The sequence below is a fragment of the Macaca nemestrina genome, chromosome 1, assembly GCF_043159975.1.
Source record: "Macaca nemestrina isolate mMacNem1 chromosome 1, mMacNem.hap1, whole genome shotgun sequence".
Lineage (NCBI taxonomy): Eukaryota > Metazoa > Chordata > Mammalia > Primates > Cercopithecidae > Macaca > Macaca nemestrina.
Genome location: NC_092125.1, coordinates 111,716,144 through 111,739,755, shown reverse-complemented (window position 1 = coordinate 111,739,755; position 23,612 = coordinate 111,716,144). Strand labels below are relative to the sequence as shown.

Genomic DNA, 23,612 nt, shown 5'->3' with positions numbered 1-23,612 from the left:
TGGCAGGCTAATGTACCCTCCTCTTCTAGAAAAGTGCAAGTCACTAGGTCTCTCGGTCCATGTCCTAAGGCACTGTAACATCTGATTAAAGCCTGGGCTTCTCCTGTGTTTTTATGATACTCCATGCACTAAATGCCTATTCTTCTCCTGATCCCTATATGTCCTGAGATCTTCTGATGTCTTCTTACCCCAGGTTCTCTTCTCCTGGCCACCTTTAAACAAGTGACTGCCTTTTCCTGGCAGGGTAGAAAAACACCTCAGTGGCTCTCACTTTATAGAAGTGAATCTCCCTTTAGCTCCCATAAATACCCATTTTACAAGGAACTATAAAGAAAGAGGCTGTGAAATAGGATAGTGTTACGACTTTTAACTTTATAAAAATAATAAATATGGGTTACCCTACTTAGGTTAAGGAAACAGTATGTGCTTCTAAGGGCCTATGACCATAATGTCTTCATGGACTATTAGAGACACCACCCCTGGCCAGGTGCGGTGGCTCACGCCTGTAATCCCAGCATTTTGGGAAGCTGAGCCAGGTGAATCACCTGAGGTCAGAAGTTCAAAACTCACCTGGCCAACATGACGAAACCCCGTCTCTACTACAAATACAAAAATTAGCCGGGTGTGGTGGCACGTGCCTGTACTCCCAGCTAGTTGGGAGGCTGAGGCAGGAGAATTGCTTGAACTTGGGAGGTGGAGGTTGCAGTGAGCCGAGATTGTATCACTGTACTCCAGCCTGAGCAACAGAGCAAGACTCTGTCTCAAAAAAAAAAAAAAAAGAAAGAGAGAGGGAGAGAGAGACCACCCCTGCATGCCCTGGCCATCCAGCACTATTTATAGTTCCTCTATCATGTTCTTTTTTACACAGGCTGGTGCCTCTGCCTAGATCACCCTTTTATTCCTTATTTGGTCGATTCCTACTCACCCTTCAAGACTCAGCTTTAAGAAAACTTTATCTCCTTTAAGAAAACTTCCTTGGAACCTGTCCTGTTGGGTTCAACATCTCTCCTCCAAACTGCAACGTATAGATCTCTAGCATTTGTCCCCACGTAACTCTTTATTTTTATTAATTATATTTATAATAAAATTTTTCTTCATTTGTTACCCCTTAAGTAGACTATGAAGTTACTGATTTTTCTTTTCTGTCTTTGCATATTCAATGCTTAGTATGATAACAAACTTGTTCAATAAGTATTGTTTAAACAAATGAAGAGAAGCATTAATGGAATGTAAATGACTTACTTTAGAAGTTCACTAGATGTTTTCATTTTCTTATTGTCGTTAAGCAGAAAAAGGTGGCCGGGCGCGGTGGCTCAAGCCTGTAATCCCAGCACTTTGGGAGGCCGAGGCGGGCGGATCACAAGGTCAGGAGATCGAGACCACAGTGAAACCCCGTCTCTACCAAAAATACAAAAAATTAGCCGGGCGCGGTGGCGGGCGCCTGTAGTCCCAGCTACTCGGGAGGCTGAGGCAGGAGAATGGCGGGAACCCGGGAGGCGGAGCTTGCAGTGAGCCGAGATCGCGCCACTGCACTCCAGCCTGGGCAACAGCGTGAGACTCCGTCTCAAAAAAAAAAAAAAAAAAAAAAAAAAAGCAGAAAAAGGCATGAGTTAGCAGGATAATCAGAAGGCAGAAGCTTTGGGCTTTTTGCCAGCTGTCAGAAATATCTGTTCTTTTATGGTCATGATCATAAATTATAGAAAAGTCCTAGAATACTTTAGAGCAGGAAGGAACCACGGAAGTGATCTAGTACAGTTATCTTGTTTTACGAACAAGAAAATTTTGAAAAATTGAAATTGAGGAAATTGCTTGTCTAACATCTAAGTTAGTTAGTCGTAGGGCAAGCACCAGAATTCAGGTTTTTGTTCTGCAATTCCATGTTCTTCCCTCTACACCAAAGTTAACTATCCAACAACTATACTTCACTGGGTTTTATGATGTTTATGTAAACAAATGTATTGGAAAGTACTTCAGAAAGTACAAAAGGGCAAAGCAGTAAAGGACTGTGGAACCAGAAAGTTTTAAAGTTCCCATACCTCTCAGTTCCCTTCTGTAATGGGGAAAGCAATTCCCTTCACCTGTTTATTGCAGTTATGTGCAAATAATGTGAAATGAAGGTGATGAAAACACTCTGCCAGGGGGCTTCCTGTATCTGCAGCCAAATATATGAAAGCGAGACCATCCCTTGAATATTTTTGAGGAGCAAGGAGGGCAAAGAATGGAGTTTTTCCCTGGGTAGGATAAATACATGTGCAAATCAAGCCAATCTTTAGAAGTAAACATTGGTAATTGAAATCACATTATTCATTTACTTAGCAAACAACATCAAACACAAAGATATCCACACAATTTTCTACCTTAAATCGAATATACTTTAGAAGGTCAAATTCTTTGGCATACATCTTGAAATACTCCAGGACCTGGGTGTTATGCATGAAGTTAGGATAATGATCTGGGATTGGATAGTCACTGAAGCACATCATCTCTTTAGAAGTATTGATGATCACTGATTTGTAAATACTGGCTCTTCCTTCTTCAGGATTTTCCTGCAATAAATAGAAAATATTCATAGCAACTTGAGAATCATCTTCATGTTTTATAAATAGTCAATAGACATCTGAAAAAGTTTTCTGAAGGAAGTGTCAGTCACACACACACACACACACACACACACACACCCCTACCTTTCAGTATTTGTGCCCTTATCTAGTCCCTTCCCTTTGAATCTCAGTTATCTTTATGACTTGCTTTTGACCAACAGCATACAGTTGAAATGACACTGAATGACTTCTAAGACCAAGTCATAAGTAGCCTTGCAGATTCTGCCTGGGTCTCAGAAAGCTCGCTCTGGTAGAAGCTAGCAGCCATATGAGAAATCCAACTACCATGAGACCACCATACCATGAGGAAGTCCAGCCTCACCACATGAAGAGAATGTCTGGGACAGAAAATATGTGGTCAGTCCCCAGAAATTCTACCTATTCTATTCTATCCCAGCTGAAGTTCTAAACATGTGAAGACAGTGTTACTAACACTGAGTAATAGTCTTTTAAATGAGTAACAGTGAGGCAAAATGGGAACATATACAGGAAAGAGTGTAACAGTTTCCATGTACTGGAAACAGTATAACATCTCCACTGTTTTCTGGAGAGCAGTGTCAAAATGTATATGAAACTCCTTGCAATTTACCTAGCCTTTTAAAAAAATATTCAGCATTGCTGAGGAAGCTTTATGTTAAAGGATGTTAATACCAGCATTATTCATAATATAAAAATGAAACAAGCTAAATGCCCAACAAAACAACTGAAATTTGAGAACCACTGGTCTAGATCCTTACTACCAAAGTGTGGCCTATAGACTAGCAGCAGGGGCTTCACTTGAGAGATGGTGTTAGAAATGCAGACTCTCAGGCCCCACCTCAGACCTACTGAATCAGAACCTGCATCTTAGCAAAATCTTCACGTGATTCAGATGTGTATGCAAACTGAGATGCACTGCATTAGATGACATTAATCCCCAATTCAGTGTTCTTTCCCCTACAACAAACATCTTTGCATCCTCAAAAACTTCCTATTGAGGCTGGGCGTGGTGGCTCATGCCTGTAATCCCAGCACTTTGGGAGGCTGAGGCGGGCGAATCACCTGAGGTCGGGAGTTCAAGACCAGCCTGACCAACATGGAGAAACCCCGTCTCTACTAAAAATACAAAATTAGCTGGGCGTGGTGGCACATGCCTGTAATCCCAGCTACTCAGGTGGCTGAAGCAGGAGAATTGCTTGAACCTGGGAGGCGGAGGTTGCTGCAAGCTGAGATTGTGCCATTGCACTCCAGCCCGGGCAACAAGAGCAAAACTCCATCTCAAGAAAAAATAAAAAAATAAAAAAAAAACCTTCCTGTTAACTACCTTATAGCATTGTTGTGGTGACCACATAAAGTAATGCAATGATGCAATCTACCCAAACTATTATTCTGTCACAGAGATTTCACAAATGAGGAGTTTTCAAATTTTTAGATTTTCAAAAATTGTTTTGACTATGGAAAATCACCTTAATCAATTTGCATATCCTCCTCCCTTTTTATTCTAGAAATGAACAGATATTGAAATATTGAGTATTATGAAACATTAAATAGCCACAAAGGAGAGTGTTTGTTGGCTTTGTCCTCCTTTAGGATTGATTTTCTCCCATTTTTATTGCATAATTATTCAGTCTAGGAATCCTAAATTGATCATTCTCATTTCTCTGACCCATAATCCAAAATCTCATTTCTTTAACTGCTAATAACATTGTCACAAGTCTCCTTTGAAGTCTCTTCTTCTAACCTATCCTACCTATTTCAGCCAAAGTGTTCTCTCTGAGGTGTGGCTGGACTATATCTCTGCCCTAATTAAAATTTTAGATGTTGCCCCATTTCCTGTAGAATAAAGTTCCTATTTCTCAGCTTAGGATTCAAAGACCTCCGTAATGTTTTGTAGTGTATTCCTTATCTCCCCAACTAGATTGTAAGCCCCTTGAATTGTACTCATGGTTTTTCCCCCAGCATCCACAATGATACATAGCACTCAATAAATGTTTAATGGATGCATATCAAATTGTATTGAGAAAGGGATATACAGAATAAGATGTAAGTTTCGCAAAATGCATAACAAAACTAATAATATACATCAACATTTATCTCAAAAAGAGTTCAGTAAGACACATGTATCTCCCAAAATTTTGTCCTAAGAAAAATTGCAAAATAATATAAAGTCAAATGCAGAAAGACATATTTTTGTATAACTTAAATAGCAATTAATTAGTAACAATGTTAAATGTTCCCAAAATAGATGAATGGTTTAGTAAGTTACAGTATCTCAACATGCAGAATTTTTTTAAGTTTTTCTTTGAGACAGAGTCTCGCTCTGTTGCCAGGCTGGAGTGCAGTAGCACCATCTCAGCTCCCTGCAACCTCTGCCTCCTCGGTTCAAGCAATTTTCCTGCCTCAGCCTTCCCAGTAGCCGGGACTACAGGCGTGCGCCACTACACCTGGCTATTTTTTTTATTTTTATTTTTAGTAGAGACGGGGTTTCACCAGGTTAGCCAGGCTGGTTTCTATCTCCTGACCTCGTGATCCACCTGTCTCAGCCTCCCAAAGTGCTGGGATTACAGGCGTGAGCCACAGCGCCCAGCCTCAACCTGCAGAATTTATCTTCCACATCACTCTATGGGTATCCTGATAAATACGAAGTAGATCCTGCCACTCCACTGCTTAATAGTTTCTCTTGATTCCATCTGGAAAACAAAATTCCTTATTTTGAAATTTAGCACATTTCACAATCTAGCCCGGTTTATCTTTTAATCTTCATCCAGTGTTGTCCTTATTTAATCTCAAATTTCTAAGTCATTAAATTGTTCCTGAAACACTCTAAGCTCTTGCGCAACTTTCAAACCTCTGTACATATTACTATTTCTTCACCTGAAAAATTTCCTGTCTTTCAAGAGTTATATCAAATGTCACTTCCTTCAAGAAGACTTTTCTAATTTCTCCAGGGAATTAGATTCCCCTATTCATCCTCCAAGCTCCCAAAACTCTCTGTTCATATTTCTATAAAGATAACTTAAACACACTATATTATCAAGCATTTGTTTCCATGACTGTGAGAAACCCGAGAGTAGCCATATCCTTCTTTAAATCTCTATTATCATGGACCTGGTGTGTACTGGACGTGCAATAAATGCTTTGAAATGAATTAGTTAATGAATTATGGAAAGTGAATTTGGGGACACCAAAAACTATGATTTTGAAGTCTGTGCAGGAACATTAAAAACGGCCTATGATATAACTTGAAGTAAAAAAGTAATTGTAAAATTAAATTTACATTCTATTCACCAAATATGTAATATTATATCTACCTGTGGGTATATAATTATAATTGTATAATCTCTCCCTGTTAGACATGTCTCTTTTGAGTATACTTTATTTATTTTAAATAGAAAAAAATGTGAAAATAGAGAAAACCAGTTGATTTATTAAGGCAGTAGGATTTCTTTCTTTTTCTTTTATTTTTGTTAAAATGTTGTTTGTACAACACCCATTCATGATAAAAACTCTCAGCAAACTAGAAATGGAGAGAAACTTCCTCAATTTGATAAAGAACATCTATAAAATACCTACAATTAACATCATACTTCACAGTGAGAAACTAGACACTTTTCCCCTAAGACTGGGAACAAGGTAAGGATGTCCTCTCTCACCACTCCTGTGGAACATTGTACTAGAAGTCTTAGCTAGTACAATAATACAAGAAAGAAAAGTAAAGGATATACTGATTGGGAAGGAATAAAGATAACTTTTTATTTGCAGATGACCTAACTGTCTACATAGAAAATCCCAAAGAATTAAAAAAAAAAAAGAAAAGAAAAAAAGAAAGAAAGAGAGAAAGAAAGAAAAAAAACTCCTAGAGCCAACAAGTGAGTACAGCGGGGTTGCAGGATACATGGTTAACATACAAAAGTTAGTTGCTTTGTTTTTGAGACAGAGTCTGGCTCTATTGCCTAGGCTGGAGTGCAGTGGCGAAATCTTGGCTCACCACAATCCCCGCCCCCTGGATGCAAGCAATTCTCCTGCCTCAGCCTCCTGAGTAGCTGGGACTACAGGCGCATGACACCATGCCCGGCTAATTTTTGCATTTTTAGTAGAGATGGGGTTTCACTATGTTGGCCAGGCTGGTCTCTATCTCCTGACCTCGTGATTCACCTGCCTTGGCATCCCAAAGTGCTGGGATTACAGGCATGAACCACTGTGCCTGGCCATTTGCTTTTTTATATACCAGAATGAACAACTGGAATTTGAAATTTTAAAAACTCCATCTATAATAATGCCCCCGAAATTACCTAGCAGGTGTAAATATAAAAAAAGTATAGGATTTATAAGCATGAATTATAAAACACAGATATAAAACACAGATGAAGAAAGTCTAAGATTTAAATAAATGGAGAGATATTCCGATTTGTAGACTGGAAGATTAAATATTGTTAAGATGTCAGTTCTTTCCAACTTGACCTACAGATACAATGCAATCCCAATCAACATCCCAGCAAGCTATTTTAGAATCCAAGTTAACACATGGATTCTAAAGTTCATATGGAAAGACTGAAGGCCTAGAATAGAAGACTTTGTCCTTAGTTGTAGGCTGTGTATAGTGGCTTTGTTCCAAAGAACACAGTATGGCAAGGGAAAAACAAGGAGCAACTTTACAGTGGCAAAAACTAATAAACACTGTTTCAAGCCAGGACATCAAGGTTAACATCAATAGTGATATTATCTAGGGTTTTTATATTTTGAGGTTTTACATTTAACTTTTTAATCCATGTTGAGTTGATTTTCACATATGGCAAAAGGAAGGGATCTAGTGTCAATCTTCTGCGTATGGCTAGCAGTTATCCCAGCCCCATACAATTTATCCTTGTAACAAACTTTCATATGTACCTCCTGAACCTAAGATAAAAGTTGGAAAACGAAAAATAGAAAAGTGAAACAAACTTACACTTCAACAAAGATATATTTTGGCATATATTGAATGCTAATTTCTTACTTACAATAACATAAAATGAGTTTTAAGTTTCAAAAAAAAAGAAAAAAAACAGTGGGTATAATGTTGATAGTATGTACCCTTGATGGGAGGTTAGGAGAATGGCACTTTACCTTTATAATATTCCTCCCCAAAATTCATAACTGCAGTTTAACCATGAGAAAAAAATCAGATAAATCCCAACTGAGGGATATTCTACAACATATCTGACCAGTAAGTAATCATCAAAACTATCAAGGGCATCAAAAACAAGGAAAGTCTAAGAAATTTCATAGCCAAAAAGAGCCTAAGGAGATATGACTATTAAATGTAATACGGTATCCTGGGTGGGATCCTGGAACAGAAAAAGGACACTAGGAAAAACTAAGTAAATCTGAATAAATTATGGAATTCAGTTAATAATAATGTATCAATATGGGTTCATTAATTATTTACAAATGTATCATACTAATATAAGATGTTAATAATGGGGTAACTGGACATGAGGTATACTATAATTCTCTGTGCTATCTTCCTAATAAATTTTGTAAGTCTAAAACTGTTCTAAAATTAAGTTTGTTTAAACACGTTTGTACACAAGTATATCTTTTTTAAATTAAGGTAAATTAATGAATGGCAGGGTCATTTTGGAATTAAGATGTTTGTAAGGAGAACAGGGGAGGCACGTTCCTAACTTCTGAATTTTATTTCATTGATTCATTCAAGAGAGATTTATAAAGTCCCTCTGTAATAAAATACTTTATGAGGTACTGATAAATGCAAGCCTGTACCTGTATTCCAAAAGTTCAAAGTTTACAAAGAGTAGAGCCATGCTTTCCACAGCAGGTCTGTTGGGATCAGTGAGTGAAATGAATGACAGATCTCACCTCTTTGAGGTACTCCTATACTTCAACTCTTTTTCTTTTTCTTTTTTTTTTTTTTTTTTGAGACGGAGTCTCGCTCTGTCGCCCAGGCTGGAGTGCAGTGGCCGGATCTCAGCTCACTGCAAGCTCCGCCTCCCGGGTTCCCGCCATTCTCCTGCCTCAGCCTCCGGAGTAGCTGGGACTACAGGCGCCCGCCACCGCGCCCGGCTAGTTTTTTGTATTTTTTAGTAGAGACGGGGTTTCACCGTGTTAGCCAGGATGGTCTCGATCTCCTGACCTCGTGATCCGCCCATCTCGGCCTCCCACAGTGCTGGGATTACAGGCTTGAGCCCCCGCGCCCGGCCTTCAACTCTTTTTCAAATCACTAACCACAACAAAGTGTTATCCTGTGTCAACAAAATCCTTCAAGTCCTTCGAACCACCCGACTGGACCTTACGTAAGTTTTATCACTGTGCCAATCCACTGCTTTACAAAAGAGTGAGCACAGAGCAGTATTGGGTTAGTGAGTAGAAGAAAAAGAAGCTTCTGCTCCTGGATTTTACAATTTTCTACCATTGATGAATAAATCTTCCCTCTACACATTCTATACACTGATTATATTTCCTACCTAGGCACAAGGCTCACACATTTATTTGATCAGGAAGTCTGTGTAAGAAAAGAGAGGCCAGGCATGGTGGCTCATGCCTGTAATCCCCACACTTTGGGAGGCTGAGGTGAGTAGATCACTTGAGGTCAGGAGTTCAAGAATAGCCTGGCCAACATGATGAAACCCCGTGTTTACTAAAAATACAAGAATTAGCAAGGCGTGGTAGTATGTGTATAATTCCAGCTACTTGAGAGGCTGAGGCATGAGAATCGCTTGAACCCAGGAGGCAGAGGTTGCAGTGAGCTGAGATGACGCCACTGTACTCCAGCCTGGGTAACAGATTGAGACTGTCTAAAAAGAAAAAAAAAAGAGAGAGAGAGCAGGGGATGGAAGTTGGGGTAATTGGAACTGATGGGATTGGAAGAAGTAATAAGGACAGAAGAAAGAAGAAAAATTTAAATGGGAGGAATGAGGACAGTTCGGGGCTACTGTTCCTGCCAGATTCTCAAAATCCCATGAAATAGAAACTCTCTTTGAACTGTTATTCTTAACCTGGTCTGCACATTGGAATCATCTGGGGAGCTTTAAAAAACGGAGACAGTAGAATACATGCTTGGCTCTAGAAATATAATGGTGAACCACAGGTGTGGTCTGTCGTAACAGAGGTCAGAGCATTATGATGAAACACAGCTTATTTATTTTCAAGGAAGCAGTTTATAAAGTGTTAAAATTTTGCCAAGTGGATAATCAGAAGAAAAACCTCCACATTAAGTCTTTAGCAGATAATAATTTTAAACCACATTGGAGATAAAAACCAGAAACTTGATAATCAGACAGGGTGATGGATGCCCTCCCAACCTCCTCCCATCCTTAATTGATTTCATGCCTTTTCAGTAACGGCCAAACCTGGCTAAGATGCTTAGTAAAGACACCACATGTGTGAGTCCCATCCTAGGCGTACTGAATAATAACCAACATGTAGCACTATGTTCCTGGTACTGTTGTAAGTGATTGGCATAATGATCCATTCATTTACTCCTGACAATAACTCTATTAAGTGGATACTATCATTATCCACTTCTTAAAGATGAAGAAACAGAGGTACAGAGAGGCTTAATGATGTGCCCAAGGTCACACTGCTAGTAGGTGACAGAAATAACGTTTGAGTTTAAGACTGCGTTCTTAACCTCCATACCATATTGTGGCCAGATTTTAAGAGCAGAATTTTCTGCTGTTTACTAAAAACAACGGGCTTTTTGCCCATGTCCAAGACTGATGATGATATAGGTATGCAGGTCAGCCAAGGGGATCCACTCCAGATCTGAATAAGGACCATAGTCACATAAAATTGGTCCCCAAAACAGAGTCAGGGTGCAAGAGGATTGTATTTCTGTTCAACTAAGAAATGCTATAAAGCCACTTTTATGTAGCTGGCCAACACTGTGTTAGTTTTTATGAAATATGAAATGTAAAACTTATCTAGGGCACCTCAATACTATTCACTGTTCAGAAAGCTAGCTTAAAAGCAAACCTGTTCTCCTCTAGCCACCCAAGATGCCAATAGGAAAGAAGGCTAAGGGAAAGAAGGCGGCCCCCACCCCTGCTATCGTGAAGAAGCAGGAAGCCAAAAATGTTGCAAATCCTCTGTTTGAGAAAAAGCCTAAGAATTTTGGCATTGGACAGGACATCCAGCCCCAAAGGGACCTCACTCTGTTTGTCAAATGGCCCCCCTGTATCAGTTTGTAGCAGCAAAGAGCTATCCTTCTATAAGCTGCTGAAAGCACTTCCTGCCATTAACCAGTTCACCCAGGTCTTGCACTGCCAAACAGCTACTGACTGCTTATGGGGGCTCACAAACACAGACCAGAGACAAAACGAGAGAAGAAGTAGAGACTACTGTCCTGGACTGTGAAGAAAGCTGCTGGCAAAGGGGATATCCCATCCAGACATCACCCCGTCTCTCCAGCAGGGGTTAACACAATCACCACCTTGGTGGAGAACAAGAAGACTCAGCTGGTGGTGATGGCACACGATGCGGATCCCATAGAGCTGGTTGTCTTCCTGCCTGCCCTGTGTCCCAAAATGGGGGTCCCTTACTGCATTATCAGGGGGAAGTTAAGATTGAGATGTCTAGTCCACGGGAAGACCTGCACGACGTTGCCTTCACACAGGTTCACTAGGAAGACAAAGGAGATGTGGCTAAGTTGGTGGCAGTTTTCAGAACCAATTACATGGACAGATATGATGAGATTCGCTGCCACTGGGGAGGCAATGTCCTGGGTCCTAAATCTGTCGCTTGAATCACCAAGCTGGAAAAGGGAAAGGTGAAAGAAGTTGCCACTAAACTGGGTTAAATGTACACTGCTGAATTTTCTGTAAATAAAAATAATAAAAATTATCCTTCAAAAAGTGAAAAAATAAAAATAAGGCCAGGCGCGGTGGCTGAAGCCTGTAATCCCAGCACTTTGGGAGGCCGAGGCGGGTGGATCACGAGGTCAGGAGATCGAGACTATCCTGGCTAACATGGTGAAACCCCGTCTCTACTAAAAATACAAAAAACTAGCCGGGCGTGGTGGCGGGCGCCTGTAGTCTCAGCTACTTGGGAGGCTGAGGCGGGAGAATGGCGTGAACCCGGGAGGCGGAGCTTGCAGTGAGCCGAGATCACGCCACTGCACTCCAGCCTGGGAGACACAGCGAGACTCCGTCTCAAAAAAAAAATAAAATAAAAAAATAAAATAAAATAAAATAAAAGCAAACTCAGCAAACCCAACGCATGTCAGTTTGGAGATCAATAAAGATGGCTGGTATTCTTTGGAATATAATAAGTTTAACTGTCTTTTTTATTTTATTTTTTTCTCGAGACGGAGTCTCGCTCGGTCACCCAGGCTGGAGTGCAATCTTGGCTCACTGCAAGCTCCGCCTCCCGGGTTCACCCCATTCTCTTGCCTCAGCCTCTCGAGTAGCTGGGACTACAGGCGCCCGCCACTACGCCCGGCTAATTTTTTTTTGTATTTTTAGTAGAGATGGGGTTTCACGTGTTAGCCAGGATGGTCTCGATCTCCTGACCTCGTGATCCGCCCGTCTCGGCCTCCCAAAGTGCTAGGATTACAGGCGTGAGCCACCGGGCCGGCCACCTGACACTGTTAAGATAAACTGTAGTATGCACCTAGTTGCAGGGAGGGTTTCAAGTATTAAGGGACTAGGAGATGTATGTACCTGGAACCTCCAGAGCCCTCCGATGTCATCAGTCCTTTCAAAGCAGACAGGTTCCAGGCCTTCTTCTACGCAGCACTTGATGGAAGAGAGCCCGCTCACTCCTCCCCCAATCACAGCAATTCTTTTCTTTGTCATGATCTCCAGAGATCTTCACCTGTGGGTCAATGTCGCCTATCCTAAAGAAAAGATGACAAAAGACAAAAAGCACACATCGGTCAACATTTTTCAAGGAAGACCTTGGCCATGGCATTCGAATAAATTGTGTACAAGAGCTGCCTTGAGGAGGACAGATTCGACGGTCCTCTTCACTAGAGGAAATCCCTCTGCTGGCACGCGGGAGCCCTGCGCCTGCGAAACCCAGAGCCGGGAGTGCTCTGCTGCGGTACCGGATCTCACCGCCTTTCCCGAAGCCCTCAACAGACCCTTCAGCTGCGATCAGGAGGCGACTCAACAGCCGGCTGTTGTCAAATCAGTATAAACCAATAGTATACAAACAGCGAGAGCCAACGGGGAGGGGCTGTAGCGCTCCACCTCCTTTCAGAGACTACTCCCCCGCCCACTCAGCGGCACCCATTCTCCCTCCCTTGATGGGAATGAAACGTGGGCTGAAGCTGCTTTGGGCGAAAAAGTTAATCCTACAACTTCTTTATATTTCAGCTGCTGTTGCCAGGACTCTCAACTACTTTCTCTGAAAACAGAGTGCCCCCTAGTCCCATCTGTGCTCGCCTCTGCATCCACTTTTAACTTCCTGGTTTTTGCCTTTAAATGACAAATACTTCCTAGTGAAAAGAAAACTGTCAACAACCCCAAAGCAAGTTCTGCTCCAAATGCTTCAGTGAACACCTACCCCTCAGGTGATCTGTTCAAACAGATGACCCTGCCCCCGCTTCCGCCCCCGCCTCGCCTATACTTCTCTCCTCCCCTCCTCACAATCTGGATCTAAGAATCTATACTTCTGGTAGAAATTTACTTTTAAAACCCCGTGCACTGAGCTGAGTGCTGGAACATAGTGAGGAATGCATTGTTTCCTACTCAGAGGCGCTTACAGTTTAGTGGAGGAGACCAAAACATAAGCAGATAATTTTAATGAAATAAAAGTATTTTTAATAGTGCTTTCCTACAGTTAGATGAGTAACCAAACATACAAAATATCCACTTCTAAAATGTAACTTTTCAAATATAAAGTCATGTAGAACCACCAATATAATAGAAACAAGATTGCAGGCACTGGCCTAGAACAAGGGCCCATCCCGCCAAGGGTTCTATTTGACAGATGTGAGGGGTTGTAAGAGGCATGGATTGTGACTCATGCCTTGGATCCTTGCTCACCTTCTACCACTCCCTGAGTCAGTTTTGCTCTTCTAATCTGCACCTGCTAATCTTGGACTTTTACATGAGGCAACTGATACTTTGTTTGTGCCACTGAATTTTTTGTTGTATTTATAGCAATTTAGCGGACTCTAATTAACATGAATATGTTTTGGAACTGTCAAACTTTTTTTTTTTTGAAACAAGGTCTCACTCTGGCACTTGGGCTGGAGTGCATGGTGAAATCATGGCTCACTGCAGCCTCTATCTCCTGGGTTCAAGCAATCCTCCCACCTCAGCCTCCTGAGTAGGGACTGCAGCTGTGTGCCACCACATCTGGTAATTTTTGTATTTTTTGTAGAAATGAGGTTTCACTATGTTGCTCAAGCTGGTCTTGAACTCCTGGGCTCAAGTGATCCACCTGCCTTGGCCTCCCAAAGTGCTAGGATAACAGGCATGACCAACAAGGCCAGCCTGTAAAATATTTTAAAGACTACTATCTTTCACAAAAGCGTTCAGCTATAAATGTGAATTTATACTAAAATAGTATCTTTTAAAAGTAAAATTCTGAAGACAGTGTTTCAACACAACCATTTTATATGCTGGACGTTAACTTAAAATGAATTATTTGTAAATTGGATAATTTTGAATGCACTAGAAGAAATGCCTAAAGGAAAACATGAATACTTTTATAAACTGAGTATTAATTTCTTCCTACTGAATCAGCTTTACAAATAATGCAAGAATTACTTTTAAAATCTAGTAAACAATGTAATTTTATTTTAATGTCCCCCTACTTCAATTGTGTCTTATAATCAATTGCTTTCGAATGTAGCAAATATGTTTTGTGTTGTTTTAAAAATTACTTACATAATGTTTTAAACCTTGACTCAAATTTTCTCTCTCAGCTAGCTGACAATTTGCAAGTGAGTCAATTTCTTCATTGACCAATAACTTGATACACCCAAATTAATATACAGACTCAACTCAATTACTCATGCTATTACAAAAGAGCAATATTATGAGTGAGAAATAACAATGACTAATTCCAAGATAACATATGAGGCTTTTGAAGGAGTGTATGGGTATGGATGCACATGCATGTGGAACTGGGTTTGCAGAATTTCTGCAAAGGCCCATCCCAGGAAGAGCTTTCAAACAATACAGTCTCACTTCTACTCAGATGCTATCCTATTTTCCAATTCTATTACATTTGCATTTTGCCTATATTCATTCAGCAAATAGTCTCTTTTGGAGGCCACTTTTTTTTTTTTTTTGAGATGGAGTCTCACTCTGTCGCCCAGGCTGGAGTGCAGTGGTGTGATCTTGGCTCATTGCAAGCTCCATGGAGGCCACTTTTAAATGGCATCTTTGTAAGATAGAATAGGCTTGAAGCTTCTTTGAGGGACAGCCGCCAAGGAAAGGTGCCTGACAAGCATTGGACTGTGACATGAGTGAGAAATATACTTTTGCTGAGTTAAAATGTGGAGAGCTATTTGTTCAGTAGTAAACCCTTAATAAGTCAATCCTGACTAGTGCAAGAGTCATTTCTAGCACAGCATCTGTTGGGAAACAGCTGAGTGTTGGGAAGAAAGCCGAGGCAGGGCTTGCATGTCTGACATAATGTCCTCTGCAATGTGTGTAGACTTGCTGGCTCCTTGCTTCTAGCCCTCCAAGCTCCTAGATTGATTGTATTCCCATTATCTCAAATAGCAGAATATGTTCCATATAAATGCTAAACCGTCACAGCTGTAGATCATGAGCCTGCCCTTTTGACCCCCACATTCTCACCACCTGTTTCTCTGTTGGATTACCAATAAATAGCGTGGGCTCCCAGAGCTCGCGGCCTTCGCAGCCTCCACAATCGCAATGGCCCTCTGGTCTCACTTTACTTCTCAAACTGTCTTTTCTCAGTCCTTTGACTCTGCCAGACTTCGTCGCCCCCACGACCGGGTGTTGGGTTTGATCTCCCCAACATCATCCATTCTATGCCTGCTATGTGCTAGGTACTTTGTTACTCAGAGAGGAGGAAGGGAAAGTGCATATCTGAAAAGGATGAGGAGATAAATCACAGACATCACGGTAGGCTGAAAACATGGTCCCCAAAGATACCCATGTCCTAAGCTGCAGAACCTATGGATGTTATAAGATAATACATGTAAAGTGCCCACACATGGCCTGGCACGTAGTTGGAGTTCAAGTATTAGTCGGCATTAATTGTAAAGAATTATTTTATTTTCTAACTTAAAAATGTTTTCACTAATTTATTTTGAATTGACTAATAACAATTGTCTATATTTATGGAATAATAGTGAAAAATTTAAAATGACTTCATAAATGTTCATCAAGATGGGGAAGGACTGGCCGGGCGCGGTGGCTCAAGCCTGTAATCCCAGCACTTTGGGAGGCCGAGACGGGCGGATCACGAGGTCGGGAGATCGAGACCATCCTGGCTGACACGGTGAAACCCCGTCTCTACTAAAAAATACAAAAAACTAGCCGGGCGAGGTGGCGGGCGCCTGTAGTCCCAGCTACTGGGGAGTCTGAGGCAGGAGAATGGCGTGAACCCGGGAGGCGGAGCTTGCAGTGAGCTGAGATCCGGCCACTGCACTCCAGCCTGGGCGGCAGAGCGAGACTCCGTCTCAAAAAAAAAAAAAAAAAAAAAAAAAGATGGGGAAGGACTATATTACATATTTAATGAGATGAATTTATACTGACATGAAAAAATTAGGAAAGATTTTAACCAGCATGGCCCTTATTTCATTTGTATAGCTTCCAGGGCAGAGGGTAGGAACAATCTGGGCAAGCACATTTAAAGCTTCAACTCATATGCTAGGGTAAATCACATTCACTCATATTCCACTGGCCAAGGCAAATCACAGGGGTTCTTCCTAGTAGGAAGCACTGCAACTCATATGACTAAGGGCATAAATGTATAACCACCTTATGGAGAGAAAGTGGATAGTTAGGAACAGTAATACAATCTATCAAAGCTGGTTAGAGGCTACCATGGAGTAGATATCCCACAGTGTGTGTGTGTGTGTGTGTGTATGTGTGTGTGTGTTTCTGTTTACCTTTATGATATGACCCATATCTGTGGGCCACACATATGGGGAAAACACTATGCCTGTAGACACCCCAAGCAAATGAGATTACCATGGAACCTCAATAATGAGGGATAACTTGCAATTTCTTAAGTCTCCACTGATGAGATGCGGATATTTGAGTGACCCCCAGGCTCATTCCCAAGTAAAGGTTTTTGATCCTTCATAATACCTTGGACTTTCAAATTTGTATTTAGTTTCTTGTGAAAAAAAGTTGCATTTAATTTTTACAACAGCATTATAGGATAGCTACTATTATCCTTATAATTTACTACGCATTATGGACCTTTCAGAAGCACTCTGATTGTTAAAACCCTCTAATTAGGAAGACTAATTATACATGCCATTTTTGAGCAGTTTGAGGGGATAGAGGTGGGGGAACTTCCTTGCATCGAAGTTATAACTATGCCTCAGGGATAGATACATGTGCAACAGAACCCAGAACAGGTATGCTCATTTTTCAAACCTAAAACCCAGGCTTTGTAGGATTAGGGCAAAAAAAATGGCTTTGGATTCTTGTCAATCAGAGGAGGAAGAAGGTCATAGAGAGTTCTTAGGGTCATAATTTTACATTGCCTAAAAATATTTTAGAGTAGGCTGAATCATGAGAAACATTTCGGCTTGACATGGTTATATTATGGAGACAACCTGTCCCCTACATGGAAATATTGTCCCGGGATTCTTGGGGTGTTGCCTTGTCAGACAGAAACCTCTGTGGCCATTGGGGCACAAGTTTTGCTCGAGCCTGTTGGGCTTGTTCGGTCCATTCAGCCTGGCAGGCTGTACTTGGCTTGTGCTACCAGCTTGGATCCCATGCCTGCCAAGGGCCAGCCAGATGCAGAGCAGAGAGGGGTATGTGAGCAAACGTGGGGTCCAGCTACTGTGCACAGCCAGGCATGCCAGCTGTGGTAAGGTGGGCAGCTCCAGGTGCCAGTATGGGCACTGACTCCCTGTGAGGCTGCAGCTGGACCAGATGTACCACAAGCAGCTTTCATGGCTGGCACTGGGGAATGCAGTGGTGCCTGGAAGCTTGGAGATGCCAGGAGCTACAGAACCCCAAAGAGGGTGTCACAGCCCTGGCTTGGTGAGCTCCTAGGTCTGGGCTTCCCAAAGGGCTGCAGCTCCTCTCTCCTTCTCTCTTCTGTCCTTCTTGTTGCCCACAAGGTGGCAAACAATGGGCATGTTTCATCCCTGTTTGTGTTACAACTCTTTTTGGGTCCTGAGTTCTTGTCCTGCGTCCAGGTAGAATGAGGTAAGTGGACAAGTGGAGGGTGAGCAAGGTGAAGAAGAACTTTATTGAGTGACAGATGTGGGGAAAAGAAAGAAAGATCAGCCTGTTACTGTGTCTATATAGAAAGAAGTAGACATAGGAGACTCCATTTTGTTCTGTATTTGAGATGCTGTTAATCTGTGACCCTACCCCCAACCTTGTCCTTGCAAGAGACATGTGCTGTAGTGACTCCAGGTTTAATGGATTTTGGGCTGTGCAGGATGTGTCTTTGTTAAACAAGTGCCTGAGGGCAGCTTGCTGGTTAAAAGTCATCACCATTCTCTTAATTTCAACTACCCAGGGACACGTACACGGCCAAAGGTCGCAGGGACCTCTGCCTAGGAAAGCTAGGTATTGTCCAAGGTTTCTCCCCATGTGATAGGCTGAAACAATGCTGCTAAAAGGTTTATGGAGATGTTTGCATATGCATCTCAAGGCACAGCATTTTCCTTTAAACTTACTCATGTCACAGAGGTTTTTGTTCATATGTCTTACTGCCGATTTCCTCCCTACAATGATCCTATTGTCCTGCCACTCCCTTATCTTTAAGATGGTAAAGATAATTATCAATAAATACTAAGGGAACTCAGAGACCGGGGCGGTGTGGGTCCTCTGTAACCTAAGTGCGGGACCCCTGGGCCCACTTTCTCTTTCTCTATACTTTGTCTCTATGTCTCATTTCTTTTCTCAAGTCTCTCGTTCCACCTAACGAGAAACACCCACAGGTGTGGAGGGGCAGGCCACCCCTTCATCTGGTGCCCAACGTGGAAGCTTTCTCTAAGGTGAAGGTACACTGGAGCATGGTCATTGAGTACAAGTCAACGAGAGACTCCCGAGTACGTCTACAGTCAGCCTTGCGGTAAGCTTGTGCGCTCGGAAGAACCTAGGTTAACAATGGGGCAAACTAAAAGTAAATATGCCTTTTATCGCAGCTTTATTAAAATTCTCTTAAAAAGAGGGGGAGTTAAAGTCTCTACCAAAAATCTAATTACGCTATTTCAAACAATAGAACAGTTTTGTCTATGGTTTCTGGAACAGGGAACTTTAGATCTAAAAGACTGGGAAAAAATTGGCAAAGAATTAAAACAAGCAAGTAGGGAAGGTAAAATCATTCCGCTCACAGTATGGAATGATTGGGTCATTATTAAAGTAGCTTTAGAACCATTTCAAACAGAAGAAGATAGCATTCCAATTTCTGATGTCCCTAAAAGCTGTGCAGTAGATTGTGAAAAAGAGGCAGGGATAGAATCCCGAAAAGGAAAAGAAAGTTCCCATTGTAAATGTGTAGCAGAGCCGGTAATGGCTCAGTCAATGCAAAATGTTGACGATAATCAATCACAGGAGGTAGTGTATCCTGAAACGTTAAAATTAGAAGAAAAAGGTCCAGAATTAGCAGAGCCATCAGAGTCTAAACCACGATGGCCAAGTCCTTTTACAGCAGCCCAGATGCCTGTAACTTTACAACCTCAAATGCAGGTTAAACAAATACAAACTCCAAAAGAAGATCAAATAGAAAAAGATAGAGTCTCTGTCATGGCAATGCCAATCCAAATACAGTGTCCACAATATCAGCCGGTAGAAGATAAGACCCAGCCGCCAGTAGCCTATCAATACTGGCCGCCAGCCGAACTGCAGTATCGGCAGCCCCCAGAAAATCCGTATGGACAGCCAGGAACATTTCCAGTGCCACAGGGCAGGGCGCCATATCCTCAGCCACCCACCATGAGACTTAATCCTACAGCACTGCCTAGTACACAGGGTAGCGCGTTACATAAAATTATTGATGAGGCAAGAAAACAAGGAGATATTGAGGCGTGGCAATTCCCAGTAATATTAGAAGCAAGACCACCTGGAGAAGGGGCCCGAGAGAGAGCTTCCCGTAGCTGAAGCCAGATATAAGTCTTTTTCTATAAAAATGCTAAAAGAAATGAAAGAGGGAGTAAAACAGTATGAACCCAACTCTCCTTACATGAGAACATTATTAGATTCCATTGCTCATGGACATAGACTCATTCCTTATGATTGGGAGTGTTTGGGTGAGGGAGAAGGGACAAGATGGAGGAAGGTGAACAAGATGGAGCAGTCCCTGTTGTTTCCGGGTTCTTCATCACACATTTTCCCGTACCCGGGAAAAATTCCCGTGCCTGGGAAAAGAACCAAATCAACTGAGCATGCGCAGAGTGACGTCAAGCCAGGGACACCGAAATTCAAGAAGCCACTCCTACACACACGCCCCAAACTCCTCCCCCTCCAGCTCCCAGGCATAAAAGTCCGCTGCCGGTAAGCGCCGGTGTGACTTCTTCGGCCCCCGCATTCGTGGACTGGGGAACCTCACCCGAGAGCGCCGGTGCGACTTCCCTGGCCCCCCACACCTGAGGACCAGAGAACTTCGCCCGAGAGTGTGTGCATATTTGCAATAAAAGACTGCCACTTTCTTATGTACTTTGGCCTCATGTTTAATTATTTACCTCTCCTAAATTAAATTAAATTAAACAAAACACAATTTTGATAAATTAAAGGAAATTATCCAACACCCAGATGAGAACCCGGCTTCCTTCCTAAATCGCCTAACAGAGGCACTAGCCCAATTTACTCGGCAGACCCCACCTCCCCAGCCGGAGCAGCTGTCCTAGCCTCCTATTTTATCTCCCAGTCAGCCTCAGATATTCGAAAAAAGCTAAAAAAGGTTGAAGATGGGCCTCAAACTCCCATACAGGACTTAGTAAAATTGGCCTTTAAAGTTTTTAACTCCAGAGAAGAAGCAGCTGAGGCCGCAGAGCTAGACAAGGAGAAAAGAAGGGCTGTGCTTCAGGCACAAGCTCTAGTGGCTGCCCTCCAACCAGCGTTGCCCACTCTGCCGGCAGGGAAGACACAGGGCAAGTCTCCCAAGGGGTCCTGCTATAAATGCAGAGAACCAGGACACTGGGCAAACCAGTGTCCCCAGGCCAAGCCGGCCACTCCATCTGGCCCATGCTTTAAGTGTGGCACAACCGGGCATTAGGCAAAACAGTGTCCAAATCCTTGCCTGCCTACCACGCCGTGCCCAACCTGCCAACAGGAAGGACACTGGAAGTCTGATTGCCCCGCCAGCAGGGCAGGCATTGTGCCTCAACGTGGTGCCTCTCCTCAAAGGCCGGAAGGTTCCTTCCAGCTCCTATACCTGGATGACGACTGACGGTGCCCACACTCGGAGACCCCAGTCACCCTTGCCGAGCCTAGGGTAACTCTACAAATAGCGGGTAAGCCAATTTCTTTTCTCATCAATACGGAGGCTACCTATTCTGTTTTGCCAACCTATGGAGGTCCTAGCCAGCCATCCACTATCTCAGTAGTTGGGGTAGACGGTAAACCGTCTAACCCTCGCCAGACCCCAATGTTAAATTACTGCCTGGACTATGCATATTTTGCCCACTCTTTCCTCATCATGCCCTCTTGTCCCACCCCCCTCTTGGGATGAGACATCTTAACCTAACTCAAAACAACTATTCCCCTCCCCTTTCTCCAGGTGACCAGGTTCTACTCAAGGATCAACACCCTCCTCAAATTTTCCCGCTTCCTCACCATTCTTCATCTTAACTTAACTGACTTTTCCCTCATAAACCCCATAGACACCCTCCTTCCCGACCCATCCCCCAACCAGTAGGTTTCCCAACTTTTTACTCTCATAGAAGACCTAGCTTGGCAAGGTGCCCTTTGTGATTTCCTAATTCCCATACTAATCCTCTGCCTTATGTTATGTCTTGCTCCCATTCTAATAAAATTTCTCCGAGCCAGGGTCCAAGAGATCACCCGAGTCACCTTCAACCAAATGCTCCTGCATCCCTACACCCAACTGCCAACCTCAGACCCTAATTACGCCCCTTAACAGCAGGAAGCAGCCAGACAGACCACGGTGCCCTAAGTTCTTATAATCAATAAGAGGTTGGACTGTTTGGGTGAGGGAGAAGGGACAAGATGGAGGAAGGTGAACAAGATGGAGCAGTCCCTGTTGTTTCTGGGTTCTTCATCACAGATTTTCCCACGCCCGGGAAAAACTCCTGCGCCCAGGAAAAGAACCAAATCAACTGAGCATGCGCAGAGTGATGTCAAGCCGGGGACACCGAAATTCAAGAAGCCACTGCTACACACACGCCCCAAACTCCTCCCCCTCCAGCTCCCAGGCATAAAAGTCCGTTGCCGGTAAGCGCCGGTGTGACTTCTTCGGCCCCCGCATTCATGGACTGGGGAACCTCACCCGAGAGCACTGGTGTGACTTCCCTGGCCCCCCACACCTGAGGACCAGAGAACTTCGCCCAAGAGTGTGTGCATATTTGCAATAAAAGACTGCCACTTTCTTATGTACTTTGGCCTCATGTTTAATTATTTAGCTCTCCTAAATTAAATTAAATTAAACAAAACAGGGAGATTCTGGCAAAATCATCACTCTCACCCTCTCAGTTTTTACAATTTAAGACTTGGTGGATTGATGGGGCATAAGTACAGGTCTGAAGAAATAGGACTGCCAATCCTCCTATTAACATAGATGCAGATCAACTATTAGGAATAGGTCAAAATTGGAGCACTGTTGACCAACAAGTAATAATGCCAAATGAGGCCATTGAGCAAATCAGGGCTATCTGCCTTAGGGTCTGGGAGAAAATCCAAGACCCTGGAACCGCCTGCCCCTCCTTTAATACAATAAGACAAGGCTCTAAAGAGCCCTACCCTGATTTTGTAGCAAGACTTCAAGATGCTGCTCAAAAGTCAATTACCGATGAAAATGCCCATAAGGTCATAGTGGAGTTGATGGCATATGAAAATGCCAATCCTGATTGTCAATCAGCCATTAAGCCATTAAAAGGAAGGGTTCCTGCAGGATCAGATGTAATCTCAGAGTACGTTAAAGCCTGCGATGGAATTGGAGGAGCTATGCATAAAGCTATGCTTATGGCTCAAGCAATCACAGGAGTTGCTTTAGGAGGACAAGTTAGAACATTTGGGGGAAGATGTTATAATTGTGGTCAAATTGGTCATCTAAAAAAGAATTGCCTAGTCTCAAATGAACAAAATGTAACAACTCAAGCTATTTCAACAACAGATAAAGAGCCACCTGGCCTATGTCCAAGATGTAAAAAGGGAAAACATTGGGGTAATCAATGTCGTTCTAAATTTGATAAAAATGGGCAACCACCGTCGGGAAACGAGAGGAGGGGCCAGCCTCAGGCCCTGAAACAAACTGGGGCATTCCAAATTCAGCCCTTTGTTCCTCAGGGTTTTCAGGAACAACAACCCCCACTGCCACAAGTGTCTCAGGGAATAAGCCAGTTATCACGATACAGCAATTATCCCCCGCCACAAACGGCAGTGCAGCAGTAGATTTATGCACCATACAAGCAGTCTCTCTGCTTCCAGGGGAGCCACCACAAAAAATCCCCACAGGGGTATATGGCCCATTGCCTGAGGGGACTGTAGGACCAATCTTAGGAAGATCAAGTTTAAATCTAAAGGGAGTTCAAATTCATACTGGTGTGGTTGATTCAGACTATAAAGGCGAAATTCAATTGGTTATTAGTTCCTCAATTCCTTGGAATTCCAGTCCAGGAGACAGGATTGCTCAATTATTACTCTTACCTTATATTAAAGTTGGAAACAGTGAGATAAAAAGAACAGGAGGGTTCGGAAGCACGGATCTGGCAGGAAAGGCTGCATATTGGGC

At 42.7% G+C, this 23,612-nt stretch overlaps 1 protein-coding gene across 6 annotated transcripts in view; it reads right to left on the bottom strand.

Annotated features, from left to right (window-relative positions):
* Positions 1-23,612, bottom strand: part of LOC105479018 (flavin containing dimethylaniline monoxygenase 5) — a 61,278-nt gene that overhangs the window by 22,760 nt on the left and 14,906 nt on the right. Inside the window, exons 1-3 of one of the 6 annotated variants that reach the window (XM_011736763.3) lie at positions 12,658-12,737; positions 12,236-12,411; positions 2,358-2,546 (exon numbers count right to left, since the gene is read on the bottom strand). In XM_011736763.3, coding sequence (XP_011735065.2) covers positions 2,358-2,546; positions 12,236-12,370 — 324 coding nt within the window. In that variant the 5' untranslated portion in view covers positions 12,371-12,411; positions 12,658-12,737. Of the gene's footprint in view, positions 1-2,357; positions 2,547-12,235; positions 12,738-23,612 lie in introns of those variants that run through there. The other 5 variants (XM_011736761.2, XM_011736760.3, XM_011736762.2 and 2 more) reach the window with 5 other exon arrangements.